The 21353-nt window shown below is 48.2% G+C and overlaps 2 protein-coding genes across 2 annotated transcripts in view; one reads left to right on the top strand and one right to left on the bottom strand.

Annotated features, from left to right (window-relative positions):
- Positions 1 to 21353, top strand: part of LOC131413874 (saoe class I histocompatibility antigen, A alpha chain-like) — a 257210-nt gene that overhangs the window by 156677 nt on the left and 79180 nt on the right.
- LOC131413875 (MHC class I polypeptide-related sequence B-like) lies at positions 1553 to 7267 on the bottom strand. The gene is given in 5 exon segments (XM_058554834.1): positions 1553 to 2996; positions 5557 to 5685; positions 5799 to 6077; positions 6656 to 6822; positions 6824 to 7267. Coding segments are annotated over 5 exon segments (981 nt in total). The 5' UTR covers positions 7102 to 7267; the 3' UTR covers positions 1553 to 2868.

Raw genomic sequence — 21353 nt, 5'->3', positions numbered from 1 at the left:
TGCCGGGACAAGCTTTGTCTGAACTCCCCTTATCTGCCTAAAGACAGGTCCTCCAAAAAGAACTCAACTGTCATAGATCCCCTCCAGGGAGTTTCATTAACCAAAGAAGATTGATTCTTAAGGCAGGAGAGGAGACACCACACCCAAACTTGGTCACAAACTATCATACTCTCCATCTATTCTTCTAAGTGTCCATTCATCTTTCCTAAAGCATTTACTCTCCCTACAGCCCGCCTCCCCTTCCCTATTAAGATGTATGTAATCCCGAATTCTACGCCACCCTGCAGAGTAAGGGATCTCCCTGGGTATCTCTCCTGGATACAGGAGGTACACCTGTTAATAAACTTCGATTTGCTTTTCTCTTTTTAATCTGTCTTTGATTGTAGTGGTCTCAGCTAAGAACTCAGAAGGGTAGAGGGAAAATTATTGTTTCTCCCCTACAACCCCAAGTAGAGCAAAGAGATTAAGGTGTGATCAGAAAATTGCGGGGGGTGGAAAATGCAAGACCCAGAAGAGATGTGAAAAAAGATGGGAAAAGCAGGGTTGAGGTGGTGGCAACCAGCCTCTTCCAGCCACTGCCCCCGGCCCAAAGGCCCCGCGGCTCCCCCGTGCCTGAGGACTGCAAATAACCCCACTCACCGGCGGCAGTACCCAGGGGGCAAAAAGGGCAGTGCAGGCCAGGATGGGCAAGACATGGTGGAGCCACGTGACTGTGAGTCTGCCAACCTGCCGCGGATGCACAAGCCTCAGAGCTCAGCTGAGGCGGGAAAGTGCTGGCAGAAGGTTATTAACTTCGCCTGACACGGCTTTGCATACCCGCTCCCAGAAAGCATTGTCATATCACACCGCCCGATCCGGAGCAGAGAGTGAGGGCTACAGGCCTACAAACATAACATTCAAGTGAGCCTGGGCAGAAGTGGAAAAGCCGACAGCTCAGCTAACTGGAACTGACATCAGTGCCAAGTCAATGAGCCCGAGTGAGTACAGCCAAACACCCAGGGACTGGCTCTGAGCAGCTGAGTGTTAGGGCACCAACCTCAGAGGCACCCAGATCACTGCCGCCCTTCCCACCAAAGCGGACTTCCCTCCACAGAGCGGTGCTGGTCTCACTGAGCTCCTGTAGAGACACCCCACTAGCCAGCCTGTGCCTGGCTTCTTCCTGGCTTCAGCCACCGCTGCCTCTCAGAAGCAACTTCCCCAGTAGAACCGCTCACATTCCAAACGCTCTTAGATCTTGCAGCCATTATAATCTCCTCCTCTTCCTCCCAGTGACTCAGATCCAACCAGGTCTCCTTTCCTGTGGTCACATCCTGTAAGTGTCTTAGCTCTCCCAGGTGACCTCTCTATTCAGTCCCTGGGGGATCACAAGCCCAATGAGGCGGCTCCCCACCTTTCAATTCAACACCAATCTCTCTCAAGACTCCCCTTTCCAACCTGCCTCAGGACATCTGCAGGGTAGGTACCACAGCCAGGACAAGTCTAGTGAGTGACATCTAGTGAGTGAAATAAGAAGAAATTTCTTTTTTTCCAGTTTTATTGAAATAAAGTTGACCTATAGCACTATGTCAGTTTAAGGTGTACAGCACAATGACTTGCCTTACGTATATAGTGAAATAATTGCCACAATAAGTTTAGTTAACATTCATCATCTCATCTAGAGCCAAACAAAAGACAAAAATGTTCTTTTCCTGGTGACGAGAACTCTTAGGATCTACTCTCTCAGCAACTTGTAAACATGCCCTCCAGCAGTGTTAACTACAGTCATCGTGTTGTGCGTTACATCCCCAGTGCCGAGTCTCTTATAACTGGAAGTTTGTGCCTTTTGACCACCTTCATCCAATTCCCCTACTCCCCACCTCCCGCCTCTGGAAACCACAATTCTGATCTCTTTTTTCTATGAGACACCACCCATCTGTGTGCCCCAAGACCAGCAGTCAGGAGGGCAGAGCATCAGGTGGGGAATATCTCACCTCCCCACCCGCCTTGCACAAATCAGCCTGAACTGATGGAGGGAGATGCTGATGCTTGATTTATTCATCCACATTCTGTGTTCGTTTGACTCATCAACCCAGTCCAAGTATGCCAGCAGTCACTTTACCCCAGAAGTAGACTGACCCCTAATCTTCATAATCAGGAAACCCCAAAGCACTGTCCCCGTCCCCCTCCCCTGACATCACGCTTCAGCTCTGCTTCATCATGAGGGTGTCAACTGTTCAGGCAGATTTTCTCCCTAGAAGGTGACCCCTGAACATTGGCCCCAGATGTCCCATCCCATCTTCTCCCAGCCCTTTAAACTTTACTGTGAACCTGTCACTCACTGGGAGCTTGGGGGAGAGGAAGGTGGAGATGTTTTAGTGCTGTGTCAAGGCATCGAGATATACCTCCCCCACTCCCCAGAACCTCACACTCTGTCCCTTCCCAGGCACGTGAAGTAAAACACGGACCAGATATGTATGTTGAAAGAGCATTTAAACACTTACAATAGGAAATTGTACAGATGTGGTAGCTATGAAGTAAGGCATATACGAGTGTGATGAGGAGTGAAGGGGACCTCCAGGTGCCAGGAAAGCTGGTATAAGATTCCTCAGCAGGAACCATAACAAAAGAGCTTACACATAATGCTCGCTGACCACAATATAATTACTATGCAGGTAATATAGTAAAACATAAATTAACAAAAATATTGACAAACAATGTGATGAGCTGCAAGGACCTTAAATATATTAACACTTTTGATCCTGCAACCACAACTGGAAATAAATACTGTTATTTCCCGCATTTCATAGATGAGCAAACTGAGGCACCAAGAGGGAAAGTGCTAGTAAGACCAGAGCAGGGAGCTGAATTCAGGCCTCCTGGCTGCAGACTCTATGCTCCCTCAGTTGAATCAATGGACTCAGGGGCTGACAACAGAGACTGAAATCCCAGCTGGCTGGTGCCATTCAGGTCTGTTGGTGGCATCTGGCGGTGATCCAGGTCTTGTAGGCTAAGAAGCTCTGGGGGAAAGAGAAGCCAATAAATGATAAATTGGTTGCAGAATACTGTTTTTATTCCCTCAGGAATTCTTCAGTTGCCCCAGAATCAGATTCTACCTTTCTCTGAGGGAAGATAGCAAGATGGCACCCCCACTTTTCTCCCTCTCACCCCACATTTCCCAGCCCTTGCTGGTCTCCTCCCAAGTCCCCATTAGCATCATCACCTGTCACTGCTTCCACCACCCAGCATGCAGGAACAAGGAAGGGCCAGAGGGCTAAAGGACAACATCCAGGACTGGAAACCCACTGCCTTCCCCTCCTCTCAGCCCCCACCAATCCCCCAACACAGTGGGAGGCCTCCCTGAAAGACAGGCCCCTGCTCCTTGGTCCTCCAGGCCTGGGAGGGGTCACACACAGCTCCTCCTCTCCTTACTTCTCAGCCTCCTCACCTGCACAAGCACCTGCCCACAGGGCCGGGGTCTGCTCCACTGGCCCCACTCAACCACAGGCACTGACCTCCCCCTGCAGCTCAGCCTCCTGCCCTGAGCCAGCAGCTCTGAACTGGAAGGCCCATCAGGAAGCTCAGGTGACCAGCAGGCCCAGCCCAGCCCAGGGCTGCTCTGGGGTCTGGACCTGACCTGACCCTGGAGGACCCCATGCTTGCAGAGGCCCAGCCTTGCCTTGACCCTCACACCTGGCCCAGGCTCTCAGGCTGCACTTGGCCTTCTTTGCTCCTTCTGGCCCAATGGCTCCTGGAATGGCACCTCCACCCCGAGTGCTGCTCTGAGCCTGAGGCTGCCCCGGCCTTCCTGCCTCCTCAACGAGGCTCTGCCATCACAGCCTATAGGAAATCTGCTTCTCAATGTGGAGTTGAGGGTTCTTGAGACCCTTCAGCCTGAGGCTATGTCTGCCCATCTCTGCACCTGGGACCACCACTGCCACCACACCCCCTTCCCTCATAGAACCCTCCTAGACACGGAGCTCTCCAGTTGAATTTCTGTTTCATTCTATATGCATTGCAAGGTCAGCATTGGAGGACATCCCATTAAAGTTAGCCAGCTGAAACCATAAACATTTATTTTGGACATCAAAATTTAAACTAAAAATATTGAGAAATGAGCTTATGATTTTCACACTCTTATCTTGGCTAATGCCCCAATGACATAGGAGGCAACCATTTCTGCCCCAAGGGAACCACAACTGCTGTGCCCTCTCGGGGGGCTGCCCAGGTGAGGCCAGGAGCAAACACAGACTCGCGGGGGCCCCTGCTCTGGGTGTGACATGGACGGAGCCCCTGCTGTGGGGCAGGATGACAAACTCTTCCAGTCTGCTCAAGACTGAGGGCCAAGTGTAATGAAATTACGTTCAAGGGTGAGAAATGCGGCCTCCACCCCCTGGTCACACAGAAGTGGTGGGAACAAAAGACCCCAGTGCCTGCACCCCTCACCCCCTTCACTCTTTCATGCACTGCCTTTGTTCTTTGTCCAAACACAAAACTCCCTGTTTCCCTTTCCTCTCCCCTCAAGCACACTGATTGTGGGGAAATCATTTTGACCATCCCTTCCTCAAAACCTACAGGGCAGTGACCACCATGAGGAAGGGAACCGGCTCAGGGAGGGCCCCGTAAGGCCGGGAGCACAGCCCAGGTGCCTGCTCCAAATAGCCCCTTGGACCGGGCCCCGAGGGGCTGGGCAGGGAAAACCTGGACGTGGATACAAACAGTGACCACAGCTGCCCCGAGAATGAGCTGTCCCCCTCCCTAAAGGGTCAAGGGTGATCTGCTCATCTGCTCTTCCATATTATCTGCAAGGAAACTCCAGGATGCATGGGGGCACGTGATGGGAACAGGGAAAGAGTAGAGGCTGGGAGTGACCCCAAGAAAACTCGGGAAACAGTTCTTGGAGGAGCAATTTGAGGGTCTGAAAATGGACTGAAGACCACCACCTCTGCTCAGGACCCTTCAGTCTGTTGTAAGTGGGGACTCCCAATGGGACATCATAGGCAGGGCTCCGGCAATATCAGAGACCCTTAGTTTGGGCCTTGTGAGTCTTCTACTTGGATTTCTCATGGTAGCTGGAGAACTTGCAGGAGGGGGTACAGACAGGAAAGAACTAGAGGCGTCCTCTCTCTGTCCATATGCCTCCCCAGGGTGTAACCCTTCCACTAGGTCACAGACGCTTTTACTGCTTGTTCCCTCAGATTCCATGATCACCCAGGCCCTCCCCAATCAGCACATGATACCACCACATCGCCCATGGACGAGCTGGCAAGCCTGAGTTACAGAGACATAGGGATGAGAACAGAGCAGAGAGCCATGGTCCTCCTTGCTGCACAATCCTTACCAAGAGCAAGGAGAGGCCACAGCTGCACACTCAAGGGCCCCAACCTGGCCCTGGTTGTGGGCAGGGCTAAAAGGTATAGACACAGAGGTGGCTCCGATTCTCCTCACAAGTACCCCAACTCGCAGCTCCCGTTACAGAGGCTGGTCATCTCCACTCCTATTTGTGCAGAGGGAGATAAGAGGGTTCCTACATCCTAGGCAGAGCCCCTCCCATGTCCACTCACTGCCCAGATTTCTCACCTGGGCTCTCTGCAGCCGATGTTGTCTTCTTATTCTTCTTGTACCAAAGGGCAAACAGAGTAATGGAACTAATAACACCAACAACACCTAGAATGGCTGGCCATCCACTCTGATGCACCAGGGCCTTTCCTGAAAAACAGCCTTATTATAACCTGGGCACCCAGAGCCACAGGCCTGCTCTCCTCTCATGGCCTTTGATCCTACCGAGGTTGGAACCCCCTCCAGGAACACCCCAGGCTCACCGAGTGGAACAGGGTATGTGCTGTGGTTCCCACTGTGTTCCACGTAGCACGTGAACCTCTGCTCCTCTCCTTGGAGAATCCTTATGGCCACCCAGGTCTGGTAGGTCCCATTCCCATCAGGCAGGACACCCCCAGACTGCTGGGTGCTGTGTCTCAGGGGTTCTTCATTCTGAAGCCAGGTCAATGTGATGTTCCCGGGAGAGAAGCCAAAAGCCCAGCATATCAGGGTGACCACGCCCTCCGCGGCCTGGTTGCAGGTCACATTCACTGCTGGGGGCACTGGGGAAGAAAGCACCGAGCCAGTGAGTCTGGTGGCCAAGCTCTGCTCCCTCCTAAGAGAGACGGAGAGAACAGGGCTGCCCCTCCCCACCTTTCCCTCTGGCTGAAGCCCTCATTGACCCCAGAATTCCTTCAAGTCTGTTCTGCATCCTGGGGCCCAATTCCTTTAGACTGGCAGGAGGATGAGGGGGATTTAGGCCTCACTCTCTTGGATCCAAGTGCTGATGCTGAATAGGGGGATGTGAAGGGTGGGCTCTCCATAAGAGGCAGACTGGGAACCAGGGGGCACAGCCCCCCAGTCTGAGGCTTCCTCTCCTGACGGACACCCACATTTCTAGGTTCAGTGTTCTGTCTGAGGACCCACTGCTTCCCTATTATGGACACTGGGATAGTTCATTCCCCTCCCCACCTGTGTGGTGTCTTTATCCAGTGGCTTTAACAGAACAGGCAAATCACAACACAACGAGCCAATACAACATGTATGCATCCCATAGTACAGGGAGGGTTTCCTTGGGCAGACTTGGGTGGGGAGGCTCCAGGGTCCTGCGGGAGAGGAAGGCCCTACCCCAGGGTCATACCTATTCTCTCCGTGAAGCCCATCCAGGATTCCAGATATCTCCACAGTCTTTCACAAAGCTCTCCCTGCACATGGGCCCAGTAATCCTTGCTTTGAAAGCCATCTGCGTCCCAGGACTTCTTGGTCTCCATAGCCAGGGTCTGAGCAGAGGACTGGGGCACTAGCCATCCGGGTCTTGGGGTTATAGGAGAGGAAGAGCTCCCCATCATAGTAGAAATGTCTCAAGCCCCTGGTGCTGTGGTCTTCTTGGATCTCGCAGCCCCGAATCTCCTGGAGGGAATGCAAGCCTGCCCCCCACCCAGCAGTGACTTCTCCATTCCCTATGTCCCTCTGCCTTCCCTGCTCAAGTGAGAAACTGAAGCTAGTGGGCCCCTCCTTTCTCTCCTCCATGTCTTCCTGTGCTGGCTGAGTAATGGCCACCTCCGTGCTGAACTCCACAAGCCCCATTGTTCACCCCCGCCCACAGCCAAATCCAGTGTAAAGACACAGGTCCTTGTTGTCTTCCCCAAACTTTCCTGGAAAAGGCCTCACATCAGTTGTGTCTCCTCCCCACTCTCACCTCCTTTCTGGTCCTGCAGAGCCATGATGTCTGCCAGGGTCTTTCTGAGGTCCTTCCCCTTCTCTGTCAAGTCCTTGGTCTCTGTGTCCCACGTCTCCGCTCCCAGGACCGCTTCTGCCCACAGCCCCTGGGGCCCTGCCCTGCCTTTCTCACTGTTGTAGTGCAGGAAAGGCTGACCATCCAAGTGCCCCTCAGGGAAAAGTCTTGATTGGACAAATCCATCCTGGGATACCACCGTGAGGTCATAACGAAGACTGTGGGACCCTGGGCAAGGAGGAGACCAGACGAAAGTGTTTCCTGGAAATAACTGCACATGAGATGTTTCACAGAAAAGTTCTGCTGTCCTGAGTCTTGAGGATGCAGAAAATGCAGATGTGCAAAGGGACAAGAGTGAGATTTTCAACACAGGAAAGTAAGAAAGGGGAAAGGAGGAGAGAGGAACTGAGGAACGGAAGGAGGGGGATAGTGAAGGGCAAAGATGTAGGATAGAAGCCAGAGAGGGAGGCACGGGCTCCCTAAGGGAAGAGGTAGGAGGTCAAGGGGAGAGGCTGGCCTGCAGGGGGCAAGGGAGAGGCAAGAAGGCCATGGTGAAGGAGTGGTCTCTTCAGTGGGCAGTGAGGGGACGTGAGGGGCCCAGGATGGGAGGGATCCATGGTCAGGTTGACTGTGGTGCAAAGGCGGGTTAGGGTGAGATGGGGAGCGAGGGGCTGCTCCCTCTGGCGAAGGCTCATCATGGACAAGGTAGGGCTGAGGGAGGGTGTGGCAGTGAGGCGGAGGGGCATTAGGGGTGGTACATTGTGACACAAGGGATTTTAGGGTAGGCCAGTACCCCTGGAGGAGGTGAAAGTGTGAGTCTGGGCCCAGAGTGGAAGAGGCATGGTGAGAACCCAGGTGGGGAGATGGATGGACCTGCCAGTGTCCCCTGTGGAGAGGTGGGTGGTGGGATCTCAAAGAGTCAGTGCAGCGTTTCCAAGGGTAGTTTAGAGTTAGAAATAAGCAGGAGGAATGGAAGAGAAAATAGAACTTAAATGCCAAGGTGCACGGCCTGGGGAAGGACCCACATGGTGGGAGTGGTTCAGTGTGGGGGGCAGGTCATACTTCCACAGAGGGTGGGGTTAGACCTCCAGCACAGGAGGGGCAGTACTGGGAGAAGGCTCACTGTAGGGAAAGGCCAGAGCCAATCAAGTGTCATAAACAAGGATTTTGGATACACGGTGTAGGGAGTGAGAGGCCAGTGGGATGAAGGAACCGTGGGGTGGTGGGGAGTCCAGTGAAAGCCAAGGAGTAGTTGGACCAAGAGCCGTTTGCAGGTCTGCAAGGGGTGGAAAGATTGAAGGGACTAGAGGCAGCAGAGAAGATAATGCTGAGGGCCTGGGACTCGGGGGCTGGGGATAAGCATGGCACAGGGGTGACCCTGGGATAACTTAAGAGAGGAGGGGTGCTCTGGGTGAGGGTGGGGTGGTAATTGCAAGGTCCCCACCAGAGGGGGCTCATGAGAGATGAAAACTTGGTGAGGGCCCCAGACAGCTGGGCAAGGGGTGGGAGCAGGGCAAGGTGCCATGGCAGGAGGGGTGCAGAGGGAACAGGGAGAGAGAGAGTCCTGCACCTGTGGGCTAGAGAGTGGAGGCCTCAAGAAGGTGAGGTGTGGGATGCTGGAGTGGGGAGGGGTGGTGCTGGGTGAAAGGTCCATGATGCAGGAGGACCAAGAGCAGGAGCCTGCACTGGAGGGGAGGGAGGAGGACTGGGCACCCAGACAGGGGACAGGTCTCTGCACAAGGGGGTGTGCACTGTGCTTCAGGGCTCCCCTTGGTGAGAGTGAGAGGGGAGTGGGGATGGAGGGAAGACCACCTGGACAAAAGACACAACCAGAAAGTTAGGGTTCAGGAAAGCTGGGGGGAGGTAGGAGCCATGCAGGTCGAAGCTCCTTGTAGGCAATGACTCATGAGGGGAGAAAGAGGAACCTGTGGTGGTAGAAGGAGTGGAGGGTAAGGACACACTAGAGAGGGGTCAGAGAACTGTAGAGAGGAGGGGATAGCGGGGGGGAGAAGTCAAAGGACTAAAGGGGCACATGAGATAGCAGGGGAGGAGGTGAGGAGAGAATCTGGTGTGGGAACTCTGGCATTTCAGAAAATTAGAGATAACATTGGGAAGAGGGAGTGAGAGGGGAGGAGGAGAGTGGAGACCAAGAGAGGTCACAGGATGAATCCCTTGGCCAGAAGCCTTCAGACTCTACCCTCCCTCACTGTGAGAGTCAGGAGTGGCCACAGTGCCCACAGCAGGAGGAAGTGTGGTTAGAGCCTGGGCTCCCCACAGAGCTCCTGGTCACTAGAAAAAGGCCCCTAACTCCTAGGACTGAGGCCCTTGAGAGCTGCCTGCCTGTACTCCCTTGTCACCCAAGGGAGGAGTTGGGATAGGAGCAGATAGCACAGTGCTCAGGTGCCTGAGAGGGTGCCCTACAATCTGGTGGGAAGTGTTGCCTGAGCCTCAGACCTCCAAGGGCCCTTGAATGTCCTTCAAAGCCCCAACCCCAGAGGCAGCCCAGGGCCCAGGGGCATGAGAAGGACTAAAATGTCAGAACAGGAAGAGGAAAGCAAGAAGAGCAGAACATCGGGGGTGGGGGGGAGCAAACTAGAAAGAGATTGGAAAAGCAAGGTTGAGTTGGGGTGGCAACAGGCTGTGTCCAGCCCCTGCATCCCAGCCCCCACCACAGACACTGTCACCATTACTTATAGACACTCACCAAAACCCTCCAGGACCCCTGCATCAGCCCAGGTTCCTGCCTGGCCAAGGACCACAATGAGCCCCACTTACCAGCAGTTGTACCCAGGTGGGCAAAAAGGGAAGCACTGGCCAGGAGCAGCAGGACATGGCACAGCCACATGGTGGCAATTTTGCCAGCCTCCCAGTCAAGGCTTGCTTGAGCAGTTGAGAACTGCTGGCAGAAAATTATGAACTAAACCATCTGGCCCCACCCCGCTCATCTGAGAGAACAGACCTTCCAATCATGAGCAGAGGGAGGGCTCTGCTTGTTACCAGGAAAGTCCCCTGACTCAAAGCCAAGAAGAGACAAACCAAGAGCATAGAAAATCCTCAGTGGCTGCACTGAGTCTGATCACAAAGCCAAATAAAAAGCTCTAAGACTGAAGAGCAACAAGCTGGCCTTTCTCTGACTTCTTCCTTCCAGAGCAACCTTCTCTCCCACACACACCTCCCTCCCTAACCAAGCACAGCATTGTGGCAACATCACCAGAACCAGATTTGCAGATTTTAGCCACCGCTGCCTCTTAGAAGCAACTTTCCCAGCTGAACCACTCACATTCCAAACTCTCTTAGATCTTGCAGCCATTACAACCTCCGCCTCCTCCTCCCAAGGACTCCAGATCCAGCCAGGTTCCCGTTCCTGTGTGCACATCCAAAACTGTCAGCTCTCCCAGGGCGGCCTCTCTATTCAGTCCCTGGGGGATCACAAGCCCAATGGGCCAGCTTCCCACCTTCCACTCCAACACCAACCTCTCTCCAGACTCCCCTTTCCAACTTGCCTCAGGACATCTGCACCTCTGGATCCACCTGCCCCTCAAATCCAACAGGTCTACAAGGAAACTGCACATCCCTCACCACATCAGCGTCTCCCCTTCCATTAGTGCTCTTAGTATCACCATCCTTGGTCCCTTCTGATCCCCCTTTCCTCTGCCTCATGGACTCAAAGTCAGCTCTTTTAACCCCTTTTCAATCCCACAGCCACTACCTTAGTCCAGGCTTTCATCTACCTCAGCCTAGGAAACTGCAAAGGCTTCCCTAACACTGTGCCTGCCCCCAGTTATAACCATAAGGCCCCACACCATCCACAGCTGCCCCCTCTGCTGAATTTAACACATGATGCCTCTACTCCACCATCAAAGCCCACAGCTGCCACAACCCGCTGTCTGGCATCACCCTCATTTTTCTGTGACATGTCCCCTGGATTGCAGTAAAAGTGGACTCCTCCCATCTCCTTACCATGTCCCACCAGGATGCCACTGCTTAAGCATCTCCCTCCTCTGGATTACTCTCACCTCTGCCTTCCAACCCATGAGACCTGCACATCCTAAAAGATCATCCCAATTAGATGGTGGTGATGGTGGCACAACCTCAGGATTATACTAAAATCCACCTAATTGTACACTTTAAAAGGGTGAATTATGTGATATATGCACTATATCTCAATAATAATATTAATATTAACAATAATGCCATCCTGAAACACTCCTTCTACTGAAAGCTGTGCGTGATCCCCAACACACATCTCTTGGTCTTGGGAACATCTCGCCCATGGTCCTCAATCTTGGCTGCTTATTAGATCCACCCAGAGAGTTTTTACTATTCATATGGCCAGGTCACAGCCCAAACTAATTGAATCAGTATCCCTTGGGTTGGACCTAGACCTTCATATCTTTTAAAGATCCCTGGGTGAATCCAATGTGTAGGGAAGTTTTAGAACCACTGGCCTAGGCCATGGTTTGAACCTCCCTGATGGTACCAAGCGTGCCCTGCCTTAAACTCCATCTTACCAACTTATCCTTCCCCCAATAGACAAGGAGCCACTCCAGGAGCAGGAACAGAGTTTATTTCACCTTTGTCTCCCCTGAAAATGCTTTTTTAAAGTTGAAATATACCCATCATTACTAACCATTCCACTAGTCCCCTATCCCACACTTTTTCTGTGGATGGAAATATCATGCATCAGAAAGTTTTAACAATTTCTTAGATTTCACATCCATTTTTATTAATTAATTACTTTGACCATCACAATTTATTTAGCACGACAGGGAATGGGTCCTGTCCCATCTCAGAGAGATTCTTGTCATTGCTAAAGGTCACAAGGGGAGTGAGAGTGTAGAGACGCAGATGGAACCCAGCTCTCCCAACAGCTGGTCCCAAGCCTTTCCCTCCATGATGTCAACCCTCCTTGAGGAGGCATGGCAGCTCCAGCAAACTCTCATTCAGCTCATCCCTCCCTCAAAAAAACATTTAATACTTTAAAATAAAAAAATATATATGCTAAGTTTGTTCCAATGCACTTAGGAATTACTACAATGAGAGATAAAGCCATTCTCACTCTTCCTGAGGGGTCGGAGAGGCCTTGATGGTTAGGGCTCTGGATTTGGGGTGCACCCCAGGATCTAGGCATGGCTGCCCCTCCCCCACCAGGCCTCCGAGGTTGTCTTCTGTATAAATCCCTTTCCCCTCCAACCCACCTTGCTTCCAGCCCCCTTCCCATCCTCCTCATAAAGTACTTTTTCTCCTTCCAATCCTGCCTTTGGACCCCTGCCTCACTAGCGTAGGGGTGCCTTCCTCGCGCAGACCTCAGGGGCCACTGCTGGGTCTGGAAAAGAAACCGAAAAAGAGGCTTACATAACCCAAGGCGGGGCTTCGCTGGGCGGCCTGGGCTCATTTTCCAGTGGGCTGGCCCAGAGTTTACAAGGAGGGTGATGATCACCCATGCCCCCTACCCTGGCCTAAAGCAAATAAGAGTTGCTCATTGTTATAAAAGCAGAGTAAAGGTGCTTATGGGCAAAGTGGGAGGCGACCGAGCTGCACTTAGGTTTCTGGTTCCCATACTCCTGGGCAGTTACACCTACCGGTGGTGAAAACGCAGACCTGCCCGGGTCCGCGGAAATTCTGAGTCCTTGAGTCTGGAAAGGGATCTGGAATCTGACTTATTATAAACAGCATCTTGGTTGATTCTGAGGCCCGTGAGTAGGGAAATGCTGCTTCCGGCCCCCTCCCCCGCGGGGCCCCGACCTTGGCTTCTAACAACGGAAAACCCTTCCTACAGCCTCTGGTCACCCCGGGAAGGCAAGTCCCCGCTGCGGGAAGATCCTGACTGAATCAGCTTTCACCAAGCCGGTAGCGCTTTGCCGCTTACAACCTGCCCAGGCGGGAGCCCACTCGCGTCTCTGTACCTGACTCCTGCAGGTGGACATAGTCACGAGTGTTGATTACTGGGCTCCATTACGCAGGAGATAAGATGTAAAGGAGAGAATGGGGAAAAGAGGAAGGGAAGGGGGAAAGTGTTGAAGAAAAGAGGATAGGGCAAAAAACGAAGCAAAAAGCTAAAGGGGAAATAAATTTCAAAAGATGTAGTATTTTTATTTCTAACCATTATTATCCCCTCTGTCTAGTTTTGTCATTTGTTAACATTTGACTTCAGCTGTCTGATCCCTCTCTGAATGCGTAAATAGATGCTTATTGTTGTTATTGCGGGACCATTTGAGAGAAAGTCTCAGATCAGGACACTTTACCTCCAGATGTGTTAGGGTGTCTCTCAGCAACAAGAACAAGGTGTTTTGTGGTTTTTACATAACCAAAGTACAAATTTCAAAGAGGATAACGTTTTTAAAACCAACTTCCTTGGGGCATACTTACATACAATATAACGCATCTATTTGGAATGCACAGCTGGTTGAGTTCTGGCAAGTGTACACACCCCTGTCACCACTACCACAGTGAAGATGTAGGACATCTCCATCGTCCCCAAAGAAAGGACATGTGATAAAATTCTTTGCAGCTAATAAAAGGCATAGGATAGATGTTAATGTATTGCTATAAAAAGGTGTGCCCAACACACTGTTAAGCTTTGTCAAAGATTAAGAACAAGCTGCATTACGATGCCACTAATCCCACTTACATAATACATGTTTTACATAGGGGAAAACCTAGAAGATTCCTCACCAAAGGTTTGACAGTGATATCTCAGGGAGTGGGATAACTTGATGACTTCCACTTTCTCTAATATGCCAAAATTTAACTTTTGTATACATTTGCAGAGAGAATATCTCAGTTTTAAAATATTGTAAAACTAAGCCCCAGACTCATAAGTTACAGATTTTTAAAAACCAAAATGTTAATTAAAACCCAACACTAGATAGTTTCTTCTCTAAGATAATCCTTCACATTTCGATAGCACTGAATCTTTCATAAATTGTTACTGAAAGGGATGTTTTTAGTGGAGTAGACAGACAAGTCACAACTATGACAAAGGGCTTGGGCTAGAATCAAAAGAAGCACAAAATCAGTGCCGGCACTGGGGACTCTGTCACAGTTACACTTCAGCCACGTTCGAAACCCGAGTTGCCATAGTGTCCTTGGGTCTTAGAAAAAGTCAGGGCAGATCTTGTTCCTTGAGCATCGATTTGCCCTTGAGAAAGGTCAAAGGCTTCAGAGCAAGTCTGAAGAATGACACTGACTTTCTGATCTAAAGAACTCTCAAGAATATTTGGGCAAAGGTAGTACCTGTAAGAGGATTCAGCCCACCTGGGCAAGGCTCCCTAGGGCTCATTCTTTGGCAGTGGCCACGGGGAGAGGAGGCTGAGAAGCTGCACTCTGAGGCCCCGAGGGGCTTCCGGGCCTAGAGTGCCTCCTGTGCTTTGCTCTGGTGAAGGTTGAGGTATAAGCGGGGAGGCAGGAACTCAAGCAATAACTGCAGAGAAAGGAAGTGCAGAAGGGAGTGCCTGAAGCCTCCACACTCCTCCTTCCTTCCCCCACCTCGTAGTCCGCCTCCCTCAGCCCAGACCATAGACAGAAGTGCAGAGACCCGAGTAGAAAGAGCAAGAGTCACGAGCTTCGTGGTGGTACTTGGCTCCCTTCTTCAGGAGACTGGTGACGAGTTGAAACTGGGGGGAGACTATAGAAGTTATCCTTTGAAAAGTAGGTCCTTATTTCCCATGCTGGCTTATTTACCAAATTCATCTTAATAAAATACAAAAACAAAACAAAACAAAATTCTGCCCTGATTTTTCTGGCCAACAGAAGGTCCTGCACCCTCCCCATTCCTCATGGCCTTCAGGCCTCCCCACACCGAGGCTCCAGGCTCCAGCTTGCCTAGTAATATTCTAGCTTTGGCCCAGTCTTAGCATTTTAAAATTTATATTTCCCTTGGTGTTTATTTTTAAATAATTCATGTATATTACATTGGGTTTGTTGTAGTAAGCCACCTTGAATCAACTGTGGAATGATTCCACAATGTGGAACTGCTGCCATTGGGCCAGGGCCTCTCCTCCTGGACTCTCTTCACCTCCTGCCCAGCCCCACTCTCCTTTGTCTCTACTCCTCTTCCTTTTCCCCTCCCTACACCCACCCTGAATATCTCTTACCTTTTTCAAGGCTTTCTCCTCCTGAGTACAAATTCCTCTCAACTTCAGGAAAAAAAAACAAACACCAATGGACAAACCCTGCAGGGCACCTGGTGCTCCCACTCTGGACATCAGCTCCCACTCCCACCCATCCCTCTCTCTCTGTGTAAATGGAGAGTCCAAGTCTAGGAAACCTCCCCACTTTGGCATTGCAAGACTTGGTGTTATGTGCACATGTGCTTTATTTCAAGACATGAGACAATGATATTCATCTGATCAGCAAACTGTGAAGACCCTTGCTCCCCAAAAATCTTAAAGCACTCTGCATTAGGGAGGAGGGAGAGAGTAGGGGAACCCCTGACTCCAAGTCTACTGATTACTCTTACACAAAGGGACACTGAAAAGAAGCGCAGGACAGTCCATTCCCTCCAGGGACCAGGCAGAGAAGTCAGAGCCACCGTGAGTGGATGTCAAAGTCTATCAAAGGAATATCATTACAAGAAAATCCCTATGTCACACTTTGAAGCTGACACAAATTATCAGACAGAACCAACATCAGAAAACCAAAATCCTAGCTCAGGTGACATCACTAGAGTTGGCTATAAGGCTTTGTGGGACCTATAGGTAGAAAGAAGGACATCTCTAGTGGTGCAGCCCAACCCCTATGTCTTGGGGCCCCCAGAAAGGACCCTCTCTCTTCAGCAGTGCACAGAGGCCATTTCTGGTGAGAAATCTAGAATCTCTTTGGACTTCTGAGGTTTTTATACTTACTCAATGACTTTGTAGATGTTGAGTTCATCTTTGAATATCTTGGAATTAATTTGCTTTGACCTTGTCTAAGTGTGAAATCTGAAACTCTCTCTGAAGTGGGGAAAAAAGGACTGGTTCTGTGAGCTATGGCCCCACATGAAGGTTAATTTTCTTTGTCGACTTGGCTAGGCTACGGTACCCAGATATTTGATCAAACATTATTCTAGATGTTTCTGTGAAGGTATTTTTTAGATGAGATTAATATTTAAATAGGTAGAGCTTGAGTAAAGCAGATTATCCTCCATAATGTAGGTGAGCTTTCTACAATCAGTTTAAGGACTTAATAGACAAAAACCCTGACCTCCCCCAAGGAAGAAGGACTCGTGACAGCAGACTGCCTTCACACTTGAACTGCAGCACCAGCTCTTCCAGGAGTCTCCATCCTGGTGTCATACCCTACCCCACAGATTTTGCATTTGATGGCCTTTGCAATCATATGAGCCAATTCCTTAAACTAAATCTCTCTCTCTCTTTCTTTATACCTATATATTTGAAATATAAACATACATAAAAACATATATTTATAATTTACAAATATATAATTATATATTTTTATATTTTTAATATATATTTTATAATTTATAAATATAAATATACCAATATATTAAGTACATTACATATAAATAAAAATATAAAAAAGTAACACACACATAAATATTTGCTGAAACTCTCCATGCCAGCAAATGTTTCAGATGTTCCAGCTTGCCTAGTAATATTCTAGCTTTGGCCCAGTCTTAGCATTTTAAAATTTATATTTCCCTTGGTGTTTATTTTTAAATAATTCATGTATATTACATTGGGTTTGTTGTAGTAAGCCACCTTGAATCAACTGTGGAATGAAGAGAAGGAAATAAATGTGTGATTTTCCACTGAATTACTGCTAAGACCATCTTAAAAACTTATCAACACTGAATCCAGTCACTTCTCACACCTCTACTGCTTCCATCCTGGAATGGAACCATCCTCTCTGCTACAGCGAACATGTGGGCCTTCCAGCTGGGCTCCCTGCTGACCCCCAAGCACTGCTGTCCACTGTCCATGTGACAGACAAAGCCATCTTTTTAAAGGTGAATTAGAACATGTCCTCACCACCACATCCCACCTAAGCCTCCAGTGTCTTCCCTTCTTAGGCAGAATGGAATCCCAATCCCTCACCACTGCCTACAAGGCCCTCAGGACAGGGCCCCTCTGACCACTCTGGCCTCGTCCCACCACTCTCAGCCCAGCTCACTTGTCTCTACTCACACCGGCCTCTGGACACTGCCCAGTCCTGTCTCAGGGCACCTGCTCCTGCTGTGACTCCCCATGTGCACGCCCTCCCCAGGGACCCACATGCTGCTCCTCACACCAGTCAGGTCTCTGCTCAAGTGTCCAGTGGTCAAGTCCTCAGAAAGGTCATGTCCAACAAACCTGTCGGAAATATATGCCCTGCCATCTCCCCTCACCAATCTTCTAGCCCAGGCATATTTTTCCCCACGGCAATTATCACTAATCCTATGACAAATTTTATTTGTTTATTGTCAGTTAGTATCACCGAAATATATGTTCCTTGAGCAAGAGGCCTTGTCTGTTTCTTCACCACTGTATCCCTAGCATCATCCCCAGCACAGAGTAGGGTCTCAATAAATGTGTTAAATGAATGAATATGGCAGTACAGTGATTTCGAGAAGCAATTTGACCACATGTATGAAAAGGCTTAAAAACGTTTAAACTCTTTGACCTAATATTTTCCATTCTAATAGTCTGTGAATTTAAAAAATCCAAAGTACAGAGACTCTTCATGCATTAAAATGCTTGCCAGATCATTATTTATAGGAAGAGGAGAGGAAAGCAGATGGAAACAAAAGGGGTCTGGTAATAATCTTTATTTGAAATGGTGTGCAGCTTGTAAAAGAGGTGTAAAATCTATGCAGAGTTTATAACATGGAAAACTATTTGTTGTGTAACAACAAATTTTATTTCAGAAAATAACATTCAGAATAACCCATAATATATGAATGAAACTTTGTAAAATGAACACATACACACATATATATGTAATATTATTTTATATAATATTATTTATATAATAATAGTATATATAATATTATTTTATTATTATTATATTACATATATATTTAATGTATGTAAACACAGAGAAAACTACAGAATGAATATCAGGACCACTACAAACAGCAGCTCCAGGGAGCACCATTTCCACTGGAGTCTATGCAGCTTCAACAATGTAGCAGTTAACAAAGATTTTTGGAAGAGAGGCCATATTTCTATATTTCTTCTGTGCATTTTAAAGTTTTCTACGATTGAACAGGTTTTCCTTTTCTAATATAAAAAACATATTTTAACTTTCAAATTAAAACATTTGAAGTAAAGTGATAATGAAGACAAGTCCAGATCTCCTTCCTACCTCAACCTGACACAAAATCTCTCATTTGGACTTCACAGGGCAGAAATCCCTAATGATGACTCCTCAGAAAGAAGAAATGAACTCATTCTCCACAATCCATGATCTATCCTTTGGTTATAGAGTGCAGCTGAGCAATAAAGGCAACGTTAAGTATACCATTAATTTATAGATGACTGATTGTTGTATATACATATATATATGAATGTATGTATGTATGTATACACATGTATGCATGGATGTATATTTTTTTATCCCACCACACCTGAGAGAGTAGATGAATTCCTCCCTTTCAAAGCTTCAGAATTTTTTTTTTTAAAGATTTTATTTATTTATTTTTCCCCCCAAAGCCCCAGCAGACAGTTGTATGTCATAGCTGCACATCCTTCTTGTTGATGTATGTGGGACGCGGCCTCAGCATGGCCAGAGAAGCGGTGCGTCGGTGCGCGCCCGGGATCCGAACCCGGGCCGCCAGCAGCAGAGCACGCACACTTAACCACTAAGCCACAGGGCCGGCCCAAAGCTTCAGAATTTGAGTCCCTGAGAACCTGAAGCCTTAGCCCGTGTTCACAGAAAACGTTACTCTTGAGAACTAAAGGACACTCAGCCTCCTGCAGAGCCCACATGGACATGAGCCATATGGACAGAAGCTACTTGACAGCAGGAAGAGCAACTGAGATCCCAGGACCTTGCACACTCTCAGTCTGTCCACATTCGGTGGAACACAGCTGAAGGATGGGCCAAGGTAAGAGTTCTTTCTTCAGTTGTGGGTGGCAGATGAGTGAGTCATTCAGCCAGCAGCAAGGTGCCTGGTGTTTCTAGAGCTATCTTTAGTTCCTCTGCTGAGGACTCCACCTGCACGTACCCAAACTGCGTATTCATTGTGAGCAGGCTTCCCTTCAGAAACGCACACATGACATCCCCAACATGAAGACCAATCATTGTTATCTGCAGTGAATCCTACTAATTGGACACTCTCCTAATTCCCACTGAAAATTAGCCTCAGACTTGCATCTGAGAATTTGGATCCAAAGTAGGAAGTCATTCTGGGGTTTAGACCCTGCTGATCTGGGAGGATGTTCTGAAAGGCAGCTTTCTACAGGCAGAAGATCAATAGTGAGCTCTAAGTAGGAGATGAAGTCCAGAGAGGGGAAGACAGATGGGCAGATTCTGAAGTAAACCTTAGTATTTACTATACAAAAGTTTTTTGGATATATTCCCCAGCCTCTTCTTTTTAATTGATATAAAATATATGTAATATAAAATTTAACATTTTTACAATTTTAAAGTGTACAATTCAGTGACATTTAGTACATACACAATATTGTACAACCATCACCACTATCTAGTTTCAGAGCAATTTCATCACCCAAGAAGGAAATTGCTTACCTGTTAAGGAGTCACCCCCATTCCTATCTATACCTAGCCCATGGAAACCACTAATCTGCTTTCTGTCTCTATTCATTTGCCTCTTCTGGATATTTCATATAAATGGAATTATATAATATTTAGCCTTTTGTGTCTGGCTTCTTTCACTTATCATAATGTTTTCAAGGTTCATCCATGTTGTAGCATGTATGAGTACTTCATTCCTTTTTATGACCAAATAATATTCCATTGTATGGATATATCTGTCATCTTTATCCATTCATCAGCTGATGGACATTTGAGCATGCAATTGTCTTTTTTTTTTTTTAAAGATTTTACTTATTTATTTTTTCCCCCCAAAGCCCCAGTAGATAGTTGTATGTCATAGCTTCACATCCTTCTAGTTGCTGTACGTGGGACGTGGCCTCAGCATGGCGGGAGAAGTGGTGTGTCGGTGCGCGCCCAGGGTCTGAACCCGAGCCACCAGCAGCGGAGTGCGCACACTTAACCGCTAAGCCACGGGGCCGGCCCTGCAATTGTCTTTTAAATCATGTAGAGAAAAAAAAGAGTTACAAACAAACAAACAAAAGCAACAATATTGGCTTTTACATTTAGCTATGTAGTTCCTTTACCAGTGTTCTTTATTTCTTCATCTAGCTTGAAGTTACTTTCTAGGGTCCTTTTATTTCAGCTTAAAGGGCTCCTTTTAGCATTTCTTGTAGGTCAGACCTACTAGAGATAAACTCCCTCAGCTTTTGTTCATCTGTGAATGTCTTAAATTCTCCCTTATTTCTGAAGGATACTTATGCCAGATATAGAATATTTGGTTGACACTTTTTTTCAGACTTTAAATTTGTCATCTCATTGCCTTCTGGACTCCACAGTTTCTGTGGAGAAATTGACTGTTAATCATATTGAGGGTCCCTTATAGGTGACTAGTTACTTCTCTCTTGCTGATTTCAAGATTCTTTGTCTGTAGATTTTGACAGTTTGATTGGAATATGTCTCTGTAACTTTCTTTGACTTTATGCTGCTTAGAGTTTGTTGAATTTATTGGATGTGCAGATTCATGAATATCATTAAATTTAGGAGGGTTTTGGCCATTATTTCTTTAAATACTCTTTCTGATGCTTTCTCTCTCTCCTCTCCTTTGGGGACTCCCATAATGTGTATGTTGGTTTGTTTGATGGTATCTCACAGATCTCTAAGCCTCTGTTCATTTTCACTCATTCTTTTTTCTTTCTGCTCTTCAAACTGCATAATTTCAATTGACCTACCTTCAAGTTTGCTGATTCTTTTTCTGCATATTCAAGTCTGATGTAGAACTCCTCTGGTGAATTTTTCATTTTACTTATTGTACTTTTCTGCTCCAGAATTTCTGTTTGTTTCCTTTTTAAAATTTGTGTCTCTTATTGATAGTCCCTATTTGGTTAAACATAGTTCTCCTGGC

Source organism: Diceros bicornis, chromosome 14 (assembly GCF_020826845.1).
Source record: "Diceros bicornis minor isolate mBicDic1 chromosome 14, mDicBic1.mat.cur, whole genome shotgun sequence".
NCBI lineage: Eukaryota > Metazoa > Chordata > Mammalia > Perissodactyla > Rhinocerotidae > Diceros > Diceros bicornis.
This window is presented reverse-complemented; position numbering and strand designations above follow the sequence as displayed.